General features: G+C 43.1%; 2 protein-coding genes across 4 annotated transcripts in view; one reads left to right on the forward strand and one right to left on the reverse strand.

Annotated features, from left to right (window-relative positions):
* LOC105396645 (ataxin-2-like protein) overlaps nucleotides 1-15,439 on the forward strand; it is a 36,059-nt gene that overhangs the window by 5,408 nt on the left and 15,212 nt on the right. For 2 of the 3 annotated variants that reach the window (XM_048626626.1, XM_048626628.1), the window contains exons 3-15: nucleotides 3,541-3,724; nucleotides 5,075-5,241; nucleotides 5,578-5,660; nucleotides 5,912-6,089; nucleotides 6,778-6,951; nucleotides 8,020-8,117; nucleotides 8,543-8,633; nucleotides 9,120-9,206; nucleotides 9,512-9,589; nucleotides 9,885-9,977; nucleotides 10,458-10,657; nucleotides 10,963-11,065; nucleotides 11,711-11,797. In XM_048626626.1, the coding sequence (XP_048482583.1) occupies nucleotides 3,541-3,724; nucleotides 5,075-5,241; nucleotides 5,578-5,660; nucleotides 5,912-6,089; nucleotides 6,778-6,951; nucleotides 8,020-8,117; nucleotides 8,543-8,633; nucleotides 9,120-9,206; nucleotides 9,512-9,589; nucleotides 9,885-9,977; nucleotides 10,458-10,657; nucleotides 10,963-11,065; nucleotides 11,711-11,797 (1,623 nt within the window). The remainder of the gene's footprint in view (nucleotides 1-3,540; nucleotides 3,725-5,074; nucleotides 5,242-5,577; nucleotides 5,661-5,911; nucleotides 6,090-6,777; nucleotides 6,952-8,019; nucleotides 8,118-8,542; nucleotides 8,634-9,119; nucleotides 9,207-9,511; nucleotides 9,590-9,884; nucleotides 9,978-10,457; nucleotides 10,658-10,962; nucleotides 11,066-11,710; nucleotides 11,798-15,439) is intronic. The other variant, XM_048626627.1, reaches the window with a different exon arrangement.
* Nucleotides 13,370-14,566, reverse strand: LOC105397307 (retinol dehydrogenase 14). Its single transcript, XM_038118651.2, has one exon. The coding sequence runs from the start codon at nucleotides 14,449-14,451 to the stop codon at nucleotides 13,492-13,494; it is 960 nt and encodes a 319-aa protein (XP_037974579.2). The 5' UTR covers nucleotides 14,452-14,566; the 3' UTR covers nucleotides 13,370-13,491.

Genomic DNA, 15,439 nt, shown 5'->3' on the forward strand with positions numbered 1-15,439 from the left:
CCTCTTCTGGAGCACGGGACCGCGGGTTCAAATCCTGCCCAGGAAAAAATAGCGTGATGAGCGCTTTTGTTTGTGTTGTTATTTACTACTTATGTACTATCTTAATGTACGTAGGTATATCAGCTGTCTACTACTAACAGTACAGGCTCTGTCTAGTTTAGTCCCTAGAAGGCCTAGAACGTTTCTAAATTAGTAAAAAGTCTATGAACACTTTCATATTTGTACAGTAACTTTATTCCTATTTTTAACCGACTTCGAAAAAAGGAGGAGGTTCTCAATTCGTCTGTATGTATGTTTTTTTGAAGTTACAAAAAAATATCAGAAAGACTTAGAATAAGGCTCCCTTGGCCGAGACAAATAATCCCTAGATTAGGTCTCCGCAATTTTACTCAACGAAATAGCCCTAAAATCCCCGAAAGTCTACACAGGTTAACATGTACAAAGTCTGTGTCTATTTCTAGAATATTCGGTATTTCGGTAACAGACGTTAGTGCACTCACGAAGCCTGACGGCGTGGTTAGCGCGTTCACCTCCTAGGCGGGGTGACCTTACGTGTGTTTAGATGTATCGGCGACCTGAGAAGTACGGTGTCAACGCCCTTGCACCACGAGCCTTTGCGATTAGATCTTTGGGGTTTTATACAGAATTTGGACATGATTTATGTTGTCTCTTGTAGTGTAGGGTTAGGTTAGGGTTCATAAATAAGGTAATTTTGTAATAGGTGTACGTAAAGGGTTAATGGTTGTATGTAAATAGATTTTATTTAATCCATAGGTCCTAAATTAGAATGAGATAAAATCGCTTTTAAAAATGAAACTTGTATGTGTTTATTGTCATAATGAACAATAAATAAATAAGTTTTCTATCAAGACATGCATCGTCGTATGTAGCCTCGTTTATGAGTTATTATTGAATGTACGTATTCATCCGACGCTACAAACAGACATATACACATCATAGGCATGAATATAGTATTATAAATGCTTACCTTTGGAAGTGAGATAGCAGAGATAGGCACAATGTTTATTTATAAACATGCTATCACCGGCTGCCCAATTATACTTATCAGTGTTCCAGATTTAGTCATCTTAGACCCTGTGTCTAGATTCCTTTCTCTCTAATCTATTATAAATTAACTTTGCTATCTTTTTCCTTGAAAACATATATGTATACTGACTGTTACTACGTTATTAATATGTTTATTAATTTTATTAGTAACATTGGTTTTTTAAAGTTGTTTAAAATTACGCTTTTAATATATTTAACCAAGCTATGAGGTACGTAGCGGCAATATAACACTTCTAGATGAAGCAAAGCTCATACAGCAATTCGCTTGTTGAAAACATCCTTCACAAGGCCTAAACTGTAGCGCGTGTAGGCCTGGTGCGTTGGCATATTAACATGTCACAACTCAATATATCATCTACAGATTTCCTGCCCGCTTATCTGTCGACCTACAATACAACTAGTCGCTACGCGGCGCTAAAACAAAACAGATCCCTATCACCGACCACTAGGGTTACTTTTCGTGTGTCAATGACACAGTTTGTATTGTAAAAGATAAGGCTAAACGCTAAACTTTTTATTTTATATAAAAAAATGCAGCTTGAAATTTTTGTTCGTCACTTTGCAGTGTAATAATAAGTGTCAGTATTAGATGTTTCAAGATTTTCAAGTGCTTTTGTGAATTCCAGAAACATTGACGGAGCATGCTTCATAAATAATGTATTTAGTCAGTAACTTTACTGTAACACGAAGGTTTGCACAGTAGCAGGGTTCGCGTGTGCAAGTCTCATAAAAAGTTGAACTTGCAACAGATGAGTTATCACTTGAATTTCGTAAAGTCTGCTCCACCGTTGTTAGAGGTACCGCTGATGTTGTTTTTACAATAATAAAGTCTAGCTTAATATAATTAGGACAATAAATAACACAACACAATATGTAAATACTAGAACGGTAGAACTAGATTTACATACAAGCATTTGGTCTTGAATTTGTTGAAGGATACTCACACAAGGACAAGGCTGCAAGCGAGAGTAGACAAGGGTGTACTTGGATGAAAGTAATCCAATAAGAATCTGTTTTGTTGTACTCAATGTCATTAAAGTGCAGTTTGTATAAATAGCAACACAAATATTTCTAAAGGAATTAGATGCACTGTAAAAAAATTACATAGAGACGAATTGAGAACCTCCTCCTTTTTTCGAAGTCGGTTATAACTTGGATTTTATAGTTTCAATTAAGTATATCGTCATCACCAACTTCTCCTTTTAAGCATTTGTCACCGTGTTGTAAGATTTGACCAGCCAGATTAGCGTCCGTGGATGACTACGCTGGGTGCGTCGAAACAGCTGATACGTCACTCCAGGAGGCTTCTTTTGCGTACCCATCGTCGACTGAACACAGGCTATTCCGATTATTTTCAACTCTGTCAATTGGATAAAGTTTTAGTTCCAAGAACGCGGCGAATAATAGCTAGATTGTTAGGTACATACTACATTCTTGGTATGCTTACACCATAAATCAATACGTTCCATCAACTTAGATTTTATTAGTTCTCCAGATGGTAAATTAGGTTATGACATGTATTGGTGTAATAAATCACTGGTTTCGTCACATGTCTCGTGTTATATATTATAGATGGGGAGTCGTGTTCGTCGTTAAATCTGGACGATTAGATTTGTGATATATCGTGGACCAAGATTATGGGATAAATTGACTGAGATCATCCATCATTCTAAGAAAATCAAGACCTGGTTTCGTATCTGGTCTCGTTAGGTTAGGACTGTAGGATCTTAATGTATTTATTTACTGTACAATGCTTACCCAACTTTAATTATTCATAAATTTTTGGTACTAGTAAATAAAATTACTTACATTTCTTTCTCATGTTATGCTTGATTGTTGGAAGTATAATGAACTAAGGGTGGGTTGCACCATTTAACTTTAACTATTACAAACGTCAAATCTCTTGAAGATTGATCTCTCTCGTCAAGGGATTTGACGTTTGTAATAGTTAAAGTTAAATGGTGCAACCCAACCTAAGTTTTGTCAGCTATATTTTCTTTGTTTTGTTTTGATATCAGCCCAACCAAGTTGATTTACTTAGATAAAAATAAGATGAGTATGTAAACAGAATCACGTGACGGATGAGACAGTAAACATTGTACCAAAACATTTATTATGGATTGGCCTACGTCATAAAGTTAAAGCTATAGGGCCTTACCACAAAAACTTCGACAGTATTTAACAGCTGTCAAACACCTAGAAAATCTGTAAAATTTCGTTTTAAACACTTTTAAAATATATCATAATGATAATCTTCATCTAGAATAAAATTTAATGGAGCTTTTTCAAATAAATACTTACAGTTGTATGCTTTAATAGAGCTTTCAATGGTAGTTAAGAATTACCATTTGTGACCCTTTTTCAGCTGAAAACCCTAACATCCAATACCAATTTTCTGTTAACCCTTCACACGTCTACCCTACGGCCAAACGCATGAATTCCTCATCAACTAACCAGCACCTCTCAACCCAGGTGGTGCTAGAAGTGGCTCACCGCGTGGACCAAGAGGGCGTGGTGGCGGTGGACTCGGTGGTCGAGAAGCTGATCTTCAAGCCTCAGGACGTGGTCTCCATCCGAGCCAAGGACTCCGACCTGGAGTATGCGACCCACGATGTCTTTCAGACCGATAGCGCTATATCGGCTGGCAAGTTTAATGGTGAGTGTTGTTGCAAGGTTTTTAGAAGAATGAAAGTGAAAATTCATATCAGAAATGAGGTTATTTCTCAAAATGAGGACTAATGTCCTAAAATGTGCAAGATTAAGTGGTTGTGATAGTTTGAAATCCGATAAAGTACCATATGCCTTAGGATTGACCCTACAGTCTGCTGGATCCACATTAAGAGGAGGGCTGAGGACATCTTTAATGATAATCCTTGACAGGCCTATGCTCAGCATTGCATGATAATGATAGTGTGACGGCTCTCCACGTCCCATCACTATTGATGGCTACAGTGACGCCCGCCACCGGCTTAGGCCACCCAAAGAAATTGTAGTCCCCTTTTCACTGTACATTGTGATACACCCGCCACCAGGACCCGAGGTGTGCGGGGTTGCGCAGCCGGAATTACGAGTCCGGCTGTTTGGACCAGGGTACTACGGGCGTCCGGATCTCGAGCCCTCCACTAGCTTGCTAGTGGATCCGGACTTGGGTATGGATTCGTAGTGGCAGTTGGTTAGCTACAGGGGGGGACAACGTTCGTCTGCCTGGTATGCTTGTCACCGGGCGTCTCCCCCGTGCGCAGCTAGTGGCTCAAGTAGCGGTTTAGGACGAGGGCCGTTGATGCGAAAGAGTCACGGGGCACGTGAGTTTCCCTTATAGTTGGTCCTAGGACTGACATCTCCGGTGCTTGACTGGATATCAAGTAGTGCGTGAGGATAGCATGCGCCGGCCGACCCAGCTGAGTAGGCTCCATGGGTAGACATGTAGGTCTGCATGTCGGGAGGTGAGCGCGCATTACAGCTCCGGTACCAGAGTGGAGATCTGGCAAATGGCTTCTCCATTGTCCCTAGTGTGGATCCCAAACACGAGTGCTCCGGATGGAGTACGGGAAGTGAGCGTGCCATCAACAGCTCCGGCACCTGTCAGGACATCAGGGAGGGGTCTCACCACCCCGAGGCGACTCTCCTAGTGAGTACTGTGGCTATACGCTGCAGCGGCTAGATCCACTGCTCCATGGATCCCTGATGTCAGACTGCCGTCTGACTGAAGGTATAGTGCCTGTTGTTTATGACCAAGTCGTCGGGAATGACAGGCACTATAAAATAATACGTAGTTTAGAAAACGGGTATCGTGTACATTGTGATAGGTTTCAACCCGTATATCTTTTATTTATTTATTTATTTATTTATTTATTAAAAAATGGTACACCAACAATAAATTTACAATATCATTATAAAATTATTAATTAAATATACTAATTGTTCTGTGTAAATTTATCAATTACAGGCACACACAACATTCATAATTTTAAATCTTTTATATGTCTATGTCTGTTACCACCCTCAGGCAACGGGCGCTCAGGCGAGGAGCGGCACCTGGAGCCGTGGGACGGGTGCCTGGGCGACTGCGGCGACGCGCCGGCGCTCAACGGAGACGCGCGCCTCGACTCGCTCGAGCTCGACCACCGCGCCAACGGATGGGACGCCAATGACATGTTTAGGAAGAATGAGGAGGTAGGATTGGATGTTTTGTACAAGGAGGTGACTCAGGGGGTCATTCTGAACAACTTAAATAGTCGGTAGCGTCTGAAAGCACTGATAGTCTGACTTAATTGCTAGTCCTTTCACCACAGTCACAAACCTTGGACCAGCTCCAGTCCTTTGTCATTGTTTGACTAACTTCTTCTCTGCCACCCACTAAAGAACTGTACTCCCGTCGAGAGTCCCACAGGGAGCTTTGCGACTCCTTCCCTTGCCGTTTGGATTATCTTCTGTTCCATGACATACATCACTGCTGCTTTGTGTTTTGAGACCATGAATATTCTCATAAATGTCTAATTGTTGTTCCAGGTATACGGCGTGCACAGCACCTACGACCACTCGCTGACCGGATACACACTGCCGCTGCAGCGGAAGGACACACAGGATTACAGGTTAATATTAAAAGACTACATTTATTATTTAAAATAAAGAAACACCATAGTCTCACCTTACATGTTATAACATTCGTTATTTAGTTAATCATTAGCAATAAGACACACACATACAGCCCGATCATCCACTGCAGAACATAAGCCTGCTGCAAGGCAGAGATATTTATCGTTAAATACCTATAACCTAATCAAAATAATCCTAACCTCTTTATTTACCATATTCCGCTCACACACTTGATTTCCCATTACAGAGAAGCGGAAGCGAAAGCAGAAGAGATCGCAGCAGAGATAGAGAGCGCGTCCACATACAAGGCGCGCATAGAGCTGGAGAATGGAGATGAAGAGGAGAGATACGCGGCCGTGGTGCGACCTAGCGCTCCCGCTGACACCGGCAAATACGTCATTCCTAACAAAAGGAAGAATATGCAGGTATGTGACCATTCGCTAAGTAAAAAAAGAGGTAAAATACGATAATATACGGGACAGTGGTGAAAGGTACCAGGCGAGCATAGAGCTAAAGAAAATGATGAAACGCTACGCGGCAGACGGGTGGATGGTATAGGTTAGTGGCGCAAAGTACCAGGCTCGCATAGAGTTAGAGGATGGTGACGAAGAGGAGAGATACGCGGCCGTGGTGCACCCCTCCGCGCCCGCCGATACTGGGAAATATGTTATACCTAACAAGAGGAAGAATATGCAGGTATGTGGTGTCTTATTATGTATGACCAGTCACAGAAGTAGAAATGGAAAGAAAGCCGTAAATATGCTAATATAAGCTAAATTTGTGTACGCCACAGAGGTGCTTGATACCAGGCGAGCATAAAGCTAAAGAAAGATGAAGCGCTATGCGGTAGACGAGTGGTGGTTTAAGTAAGTGGTGTAAAGTACCAGGCTCTCATAGAGTTAGAGAATGGTGATGAAGAGGAGCGGTACGTGACCATGGTGCGCGAGGCTTAAGAAGTAAAGTACCAGGTTCGCATAGGGCTAAACAGCGGGGATGATACGCCATGGTGATATGTTTATATAAAATCGTAACAATGAAGACAACCTTATATTTTAAAGGTCATAAAATATTTAAATATGCATGACACTAAACCTCACATCCCTTCCCTTCCAGGGCGCCGGCGGCCTAGTGAAGCCGACAGTGAACAACAACTCGCCCAACGCGTCCAACGCCCCAGCCAAGTCGTACGCGAGCCCGCACCCACGCAAGGAGGACAAGGAGCAGCGGCCGCCGCGACACCACCTCACGCCGCCCAGCGAGAGGCGGCAGGACGAGACCGCTAATAGGGTATGTGTGTCAAACAGGGGTGTTCGAGAGCGGTGGTAGCTCAGTCGGGTAAACGCCCGCTTCTCACGCAAGAGATGAGTTCTTTTAACTTAAGTACAATGTATACCATCGCTCTTACGGTGAAGGAAAACATCGTGAGGAAACCTGCATATCTAGATCTAGCACATCTAGATATGTGAACCCACCAACCCGCAGTGGACCAGCGTGGTGGGAAATGGTCCAAACTTAGGAAGGCAGTTTAGACCTTGGGGATATGCACAAAGGTTCCACTCGAGAGAGCCAGGTGCAGGTACTTACACCCCCACAGAGAATAGAATAGAAAATAGAATAGGGGTGTTATAAGTGTATTAAAGCCGACAGTGAACAACCCGCCCAGTGAGAGGCGGCAGGAGAAAGCCGCTAATAGGGTATGTGGCGTTAACTCCCGACAAAAAGATGTGTGTTAATGTTGATGTTAGACACCACTCACTCACGCCGCCCAGTGAGAGGAGGCAGGAGGAGACGGTTGTTTTTACTTAGAAATCGAAGTAAAAACAACATGCTGAGAGATAGAAAATTATTCATAATCTATAGCCGACTGCCGTCACCGTGCGGGGTCAGGTGGTGTCTAACATCAACATACCCTATTAGCCGCCTCGTCCTGCCGCCTCTCACTGGGCGGCGTGAAGTGGTGTCTAACATCAACATTAACACCCATAATATGAAGAAAAGAAAATGGTTACGGCTTTCACTCAGCGCGAAATTGTATAGCTCAAATCTTCACACAGTATTACACACTATTGCTTGTGATTTCGTGGCAATAGCGTCCGGACCGCTCACCGGTGGCCGGATGACTCAAGCTTTAGAGAACTTACGGAACGACAATCTGACAATTAGGGGGTTATGGTAAAATGGCTCCCTCCGTCTCTTTTATTTCTACTCTTTGGCATTAGAATACTCCATAGGACCAATGCTGATTCTACTATCATGTGCCTTATGTATTATCGCGCTTCAACGTGTTACCCCGCTCACTCAGTTACAACCTCACCCCCATAAGCTCCCCACTAACACAATCACCATCACCCACAGAGCGCGAACCCCCCTAGCGGCGGCACGGCGGGCAAGAGCTACGCGGCGCAGGCGGGCGGCTACCACGCGCCGCCGCCCTTCCCGCACCAGGGGCAGCCGTGAGTACACATTAATTATAAAAAAATAATTATTTATAGCAAATAATTGTCTATTACATACTAGTCATATGACATCAGCCTTACCACTACCGGCTTTGACGACCCCTTAGTTCATAAAATAAGCTGCATTGTCTACAGCTCTCTCTCCGAAAGAGGGCTATAGCATTCTGAGGTCATCTTTACTCATCCAACCACTATCGATTGCTTGTTCAGCAGGCTGATAGGTATCCCACGCTACGTTTGCCTGCCCTACACTCTAAACTCGTCGGAAAATATGTCTTTACCCCTTATTTTTTTTAATACCTTTATCGTAAAAATGTAGCGTAATAATTCCTGTTTCAATCCTACACATTATAAATTAGTAATAGTTCGAACACAATATACATTCGTTATAGTTACTAAATGATTGCTTGTCTATTTGCCAGCGCTCCGCCTCCCACGGTAATACAGCCGAAGGTGAACGGCGAGCCGCGCCCGCCCGCGCACGCCAGACAGTTCCCGCCGCAGCCGCATCACGTGAGTATACAATACACCTTGTATACTGCCCTTTATCTCTCCTGGACACCCTGTATACCCCCTTTACCTCTCCTGTACACCCTGTATAGTTTTATACCCCCCCTTTACCTGGACGACTGACTGGTGTAATAGTTAGTGACCCTGACTGCTATGCCGAATGTCCTGGATATTTGGTTGCACCGGTGGTATGCAAAGTACAGTTGATATTTTACCCTCCAAGGAGTCTCCTTTCGTGGACCCTATCATCATTATAAAGATTCAAGTTGTTTAAGCCACATCGAATAGCAGTTCATCTAAAATATTCATCCCTATTTCTCTCGAAACGCTATGGCCTCCACTTAATAAATAACATCTTTTCAAAAGTGTTTTTCCAAATAGCCAACGCTATGCTTATACTTATTGAATGAACTGCAGAATAGATGGTTATGAAGCCTATTTTCAAGTCCATGCAAACCCCACAAAACCTAACAGCCTTCCCTCTATCAGCAGAGCCCGGCGCCCCCGCAGGAGGCGCACCCGCGGCCGCCGCGCCACCACGCGCCGCCCGAGCCAAGGCGACAGGATGAAGTACAGGTACCTACTACTAATTATAGTTTGTAATCCTCCCTTATTTGTTCTATAGGTCTTCATCATCATCCACAAAACTGTTGGTATAAGTCATTTATTCTCAAAATGGTTACCTAGAACCAGAGACCTCATACGATGACATAATGGGGAGACCCACGACAGGGTTCAGACAAAGCAGCAGTTTGTAGCCACCGAAAACTAAAAGTTGAGATTTTTTTTGTCTCTGCGTCTCAGTAGGTTAAGTTTACTGACATAAAAATTAGAACATATCTTATACTGCTACTATATAAAAATTTGAATGTATGTTCCAGGAGCTCCGTAAATTCGGACAAGAGTTCAAGCTGGTGTCTTCACCAGGAGTCGCGCCGCCGCCCGCGCCCGCGCCCGTCGTGAGTATTGTCATTATGTTATATACTACATAATATTATTTTATGAAAGAACAGACTTTCAGATCATAAATACTTACCACATTCACATTTGACTTACCACGCAAAATTGTAATATATAAAACCTACAATATGAGCTAGCTTTTCATTTTGTTCTAGCCACATTAGTTCATAAACAGTTATAGCTTACACGGAAGCTAGGCTGGCTGAGCTCAAAATAATGAGATATTTACAATGGATTCACTCGAGAGAGCCACATACAAGCCTCTAAGAAAACTAATCTACATTCATCACACAGTTACAGCAGCCCCCGACGCCCACCACGCCCGAGGTGTCGGCCGAGGCGCCGCCGGAGCCGCGCGGCAAACGCCAGGACATACCCCTGCACAAGGTACCGTATCTCCCACAAAAATTACTCGTAAATTCCAGCAAGTCAAGTAGAAACCATGGCCGCAGACGCGGTAGTCCCGGCTTGTCAATGGACGGTGAGCTACGAGCTTACGGGCTAAGATGGGCAGAAGCCAGGGCATCTTCAGCAACTGCTGAGGACTGGCGCACTCTTGTACCACCCCCACCACCATTAGGCCCCCAGTACCACCCCCGGTAACTTCGGACAGCCGCAAACGGGCCGCAGCGGAAACTTCGTTTCATGAGCTATATTTTACATGAGTGTGCGTCGGAGCATAGTGTCTGATATGCATTGTTAAATATAAAAAGCATAAAGACTTTTGAGCTGCGACCCGTCGTAAACTGAGCTATCCTAAAATGCCGTTTAATACATAATAATATATAGGCCTATATACTACAACCCTTGATTCCATAGGCAACTTCTCAATTCAACATGTCAAACTAACCCCTCTTCCTCCTCCAGCCACCCCCAGCCCCAAAGCCAGAAGAGCCAGCAGCGGTCCGCTCGCCGCTGCCCGCGTCGCCGCCGGTGGCCGTGTCGCCGCCCGTCGAGCGTGTCGCCGTCACGCTCAAGAAGTCCACGCTGAACCCCAACGCGAAGGAGTTCAACCCGTGCGCGAAGCCGTTCACTCCGCGGAGCCCGAGCACGCCCAATCAGAGCAGGTATGATTATTTGGCATTGGTTTTTGGTTGTACTGAAACCTGACCTTCTCTCAGTAATAATATCCCTCCAAGAGGGGTCAGATTTATCTTCAGGATACTGTACAATGGTTTAAAATGCATTTCTTTCTCCATTAGTACAAGGCGTGAGTGCGTGTTTTTTTTTCTTTCTCCATCATTGTAGTCAGCATAGTTGTTACTTTCATGAGTAACATTCAAACTTCATTCATAACTTTTTAAACCAAAATCTCTCTTAGATTCATCAATAACTTCACCAAATTCTAACTCAGTTGTTAATTTGTTTGCAGGCCGCACACGCCGGGCACGCCGGTGGGCGCGCTGGGCGGCGTGGGCGTGGTGGGCGCCGGCGTCAGCTACATGCCCGCGCCGCACCCGCCGCCGCCGCATATGGTATGTTGATGATATTCGTATTGTCATGGTAGTAATTAAGACCATCTAAGGCCCCTTTTGTTACCCTTGTCGGTTATGAAGAAACTATGTGGGTAATAGACGTACAGTCAGCTGCATAAATAGCTCTACACTTTTGTACCTTGTCAAACTCACAAACTGCCTACTCAAACATTGACGGTTTGTTATGTAGTCAGTATGACAAGGTGCAAAAGTGTATAGCTACTTATGCAGCTGACCGTACCATTCAATATGCCGTACTTGTGGCTCGACGACCTTTTTCGCTCGTTTGTCACCAAAAGTTCGTCGAGCTCTAAGTCCGCGTACAAAACAATACATACTTGTACGTCTATGAATACTGCTCCGTTGCGTCGCGTCATTCCAAAGGGACGGTCATTTAGATTTATGTCAGTTCCTTTGGAACGCCGCTACGCAACGCACCCAAAGGGCCTCCATACTTAGTGCGAGGCTGAGAGGCCTTAGCTCTATGTAGGTACTCAGTATACATACCCACTCTTTCATTCAATACCGGCATTAATGTTACTATTTTTGGCGTATAAACTATCCCCCGGCTCTTTCTGGTATTACAAAACTTTATTTAGACAGTATCTAAAGGAACATAATCTAACATGTATGTTTGTTCTGTAGGTGGCCGCAGTACCGGCCTACGCGATGGTGGCGGCGGCGGCGGCGGCCGCTCAGCAGCAGCCCACTTACATACCGCATCCACACCCTGTAAGTACAGACATTATAATGCAATTATAAATTCATTACATACAAGAGGGATCTCTTGCTTGACGAAATACGTAGCTTCGTCTTCGCCCGTAGATGCATCTAGGTACTATCCCTCTGCGAAAACTAGACAAAAGCATAGCATCGCTCTAACTTGAAATCATCGAAACTCTTGAGACTTGAGTGCGTGAAGGGTTATCGACTGTGGAAGATAAGAGCGTTAAGGTATATGTAGGACTTAGTACATATTGGCATCGTCCATAAACTTCTTTCACTACACAACACTCAGGATTTAAAAAACTCACAAACTTTGCTATCCTCATATTGGTTGAGCTGACTACAGACCGAAGTATTCGCCCAGCGAGCGTGAGAAACCCCTAAACCCACCATAGTAGGTATTCCCACCCACCTCGTCACTGTTCTAACCCGGCCACGCACAGATGGAGGGCGTGTGCGAATGCCGGCAGTACGGGCCGCCGCTGCTGCTGCTTCGGGAGCGAGACCGGCCTGACGCGGTGAGAGTCGCCCGACGGGGGTAGTTGCGATGTCGTCACTTGCTTGTGTTGATAGATGAGGAAAGGATAGGTCGGGGTTGATTTGCCTTGTGTTGGAATGAAAAATATATTGGCATAAATATCTCCTGATACAGAAGTTTAATGTTGTCAAAACATTTATGGCAGCAATGCACCCACATGGTGGAAGTAAAAAAATAATTTCTTTGAATAGTCTAGCTGACATTAAAGTTTCGTTTGTGAAACCTACAGTTTTTATAGTAATTATTTATACTGTAACTCTGAATTTGAGTTTGTTTGTAGTAATTGAAGCCGCTACCTTTAATTTATTTGCAATCAATCATAAGAGATTATATCCACATGCCGCAAGTAATTCGCGTAATAAAAAGATTTGTTATCAAAAACATAAGCAAGTGATGAACACAAGCAAGCCTCAATGAGAGTCGGGACGTTTGGTTTGAAATCTACATAACAGTTTTGGGTGCGTTTGAAGTTCTAACTGTCTTCCGCTGTAGCGATATACCTTTTAGCTGCAGATGGAAGAGTTATTTTCCTTTAACCTTTTACTGCGGACTGCGTTCGTAGGGACAGCAGTGGGGAAAAGCGTGATTTTGTGTGAATTTTTACTCTAATATTACATCATTCATGATTCTTCAACAAAATATATAACGGAGTTATTTTGTTATAAACACCTGACTAACATTTTGTGGATTTATATGATTTTTTTTAAATCTCTGTACCTATACCTACCTACTTCTGACAATGAGAAAGAAACTTTTTCAAGGTGATCCTCTATTACCATAATAACGTGTTGTTTTTGTGTGATTGCTAAGTGATTAATTAACTAACAAGGGTTTTATTTAATTGTTGTCTAAACTATTAAAATTTATCATAGGTTAATTAGATAGATAACCACAGTATAGAAATGTAGGAGCGTAGGTAATAAGAATCCAATATTTATTCATACTATTTATTATAATATTAATATCGTTCGTATTCACAATGTGCAGTAATTTCACAACTTATAAGGACCCTCAATGATACATTGTTACCTCGATCTACTACAGCTATAAAACGACTCAATGGCTTAAATAATAAAACTAAATAGCACCTTCAACTTTACACAGTAGCCGTCCACACATCTTATTAAATTTACATAAAATTAGTATCTTCAACATCACTCCATTAGATAGCTTCTTCCGGCCTTAACTTGACCAGTTCAGCGGAATAATTCCAAAGCTTTTCAGCCAATTCCTCGTCTTCAGCCTTCACTGACATCCTCGCCTCCTTGCATTCCTCGAAGAACCTTCCGGTCGTGCCAGTGAGGTCATCAGCCGCTGCCAGGTAGATGCTGGTCTGAGCTCCTTCCACGGCGCTCTTGAAGAAGGTCGACAACAAAAAGTTCATGACGGTTTCTGTCACTCTGTCCAGGTTCTTGTAGATAGACGTCCTGACGTGCCCCGGATGCAGGCTGTTCACAGTTACAGTGGTTCCTTCTAATCTTTTGGCCAGCTCATTGCTAAATAATACATTGCAGAGTTTGCTGGTACTGTACAGTCTTATTGCTCCGTAATACGGTATCTTCCATGTAGCTTCCTTGTTTATAGTCTTGAAGTCGATACTCCCGAATCTGTGCAGGGTCGACGCTACAACCACTACCCTAGCGTCGTCAGACTTCTTGAGCAACGGCACCAGGAGTACGGTCAGAAGAAAATGCCCGAAATGGTTGACCTGCATCTCTGTGACGATGCCGTCCTCAGTTTTCTTCAGACCGTACCCGGTCATACCGGCGTTGTTGATCAAAACGTCCACTCTGTACTCCGCCTTCTTTATGTCTTCGACGAAACTCCGAACGGAATTCAGTGAAGCCAAATCCAAGTATTTGTAAATGACGTGTTTGTTCCCGGTTCTGCTAACTATTTCTTCGACGGCCTTAGCGCCTCGTGCGTCGTCGCGACAGGCGAGGTACACCTTGGCGCCTCGTCGGGCCATGTTGAAGGCAGTCTCGAACCCGATACCGGCATTGGCCCCCGTCACTATAACTACTTTACCAGTCATTATGTTTCTCGCGTAACACCATCCGCACACGGATTTGTTGTACAGTTTTATGAAGATCAAAGACAGTATTAGCCAAAGCCACCACATTTTAAAAGATTATATTTTACGATTTATGTAGAAAACAGTAGTTTATTGTTTCATTATCACGAACGTCCGCCCAGTGTCACGCAAAGTGATAGACTGATTATTTCCGTGAAGAAAAAATCACCGAATGATATGAAAGCGATAAGGTTAGCGAGTGGCCTCTGATCCCGTTCGACTTTGAGATCCGACATTATGGGTTGTGCTCACTGATTATTTATCTATATCGATAATTATTATGATTCACATGCTTGTACCTGTGGTGGTCGATACTTCATCATTGATTTAATTACATAGCTGTAGCTTAGTTAGTTGTTTTCCGCGTTTAACACGCAAATGCAATACTCGCATTTTCCTTCGCTATAATGGCTTAATCAAGATTTTTATAACAATGGTAATTTTTACTATTAAATAACTTGGTTTGTATTATTTACAGCTATGATAATCTTGGAATTAGATAATTAAACATCGTGGGTAGGCAGATAAACTGATAAAAGTGTAATCCTTTAATTAAAATGAAAGATTAGATGGCATGTCCCAATTGTTACTCTTAGATAAGGGTTTAATAAATATTTCTATCTATTTTTGTTGATATGGACATGATTTAGTGATAAATAGTACATTCCAAATGTGTAAAGCCACACACAAAACTAATACTCTATTGTTTAACGTTTACGGTTTGTATTCGCAGCTGGCTTAAGACCAACTACACCTAGGTAACATGTAAAGTCTTACACAACAATTAACTCTATTCTCTAACATTTACAGTTTGTATTTGCAGCTAACGTACGGTAAAATACCTCAGTGGAACAAAAACCACCTAATCAACACGTAAAGCCTCACAACAATCCAATACTTTCCCTAACCTTTACGGTTTGTATTCGCAGCTGTCCCAAGGCAAAAGCACCTATTGCTGTTTTTAACAGCATACGAATTTTAATTCATCACGCACGCGGGATTGCACGCTATTTTCTCCGCGTGCATATTCCACGCG

This window comes from Plutella xylostella, chromosome 16, assembly GCF_932276165.1.
Source record: "Plutella xylostella chromosome 16, ilPluXylo3.1, whole genome shotgun sequence".
NCBI lineage: Eukaryota > Metazoa > Arthropoda > Insecta > Lepidoptera > Plutellidae > Plutella > Plutella xylostella.

Coding starts and splice junctions, on each gene's coding strand:
- LOC105397307 (XM_038118651.2), bottom strand. CDS start 14,451: ATGTGGTGGCTTTGGCTAATACTGTCTTTGATCTTCATAAAACTGTAC.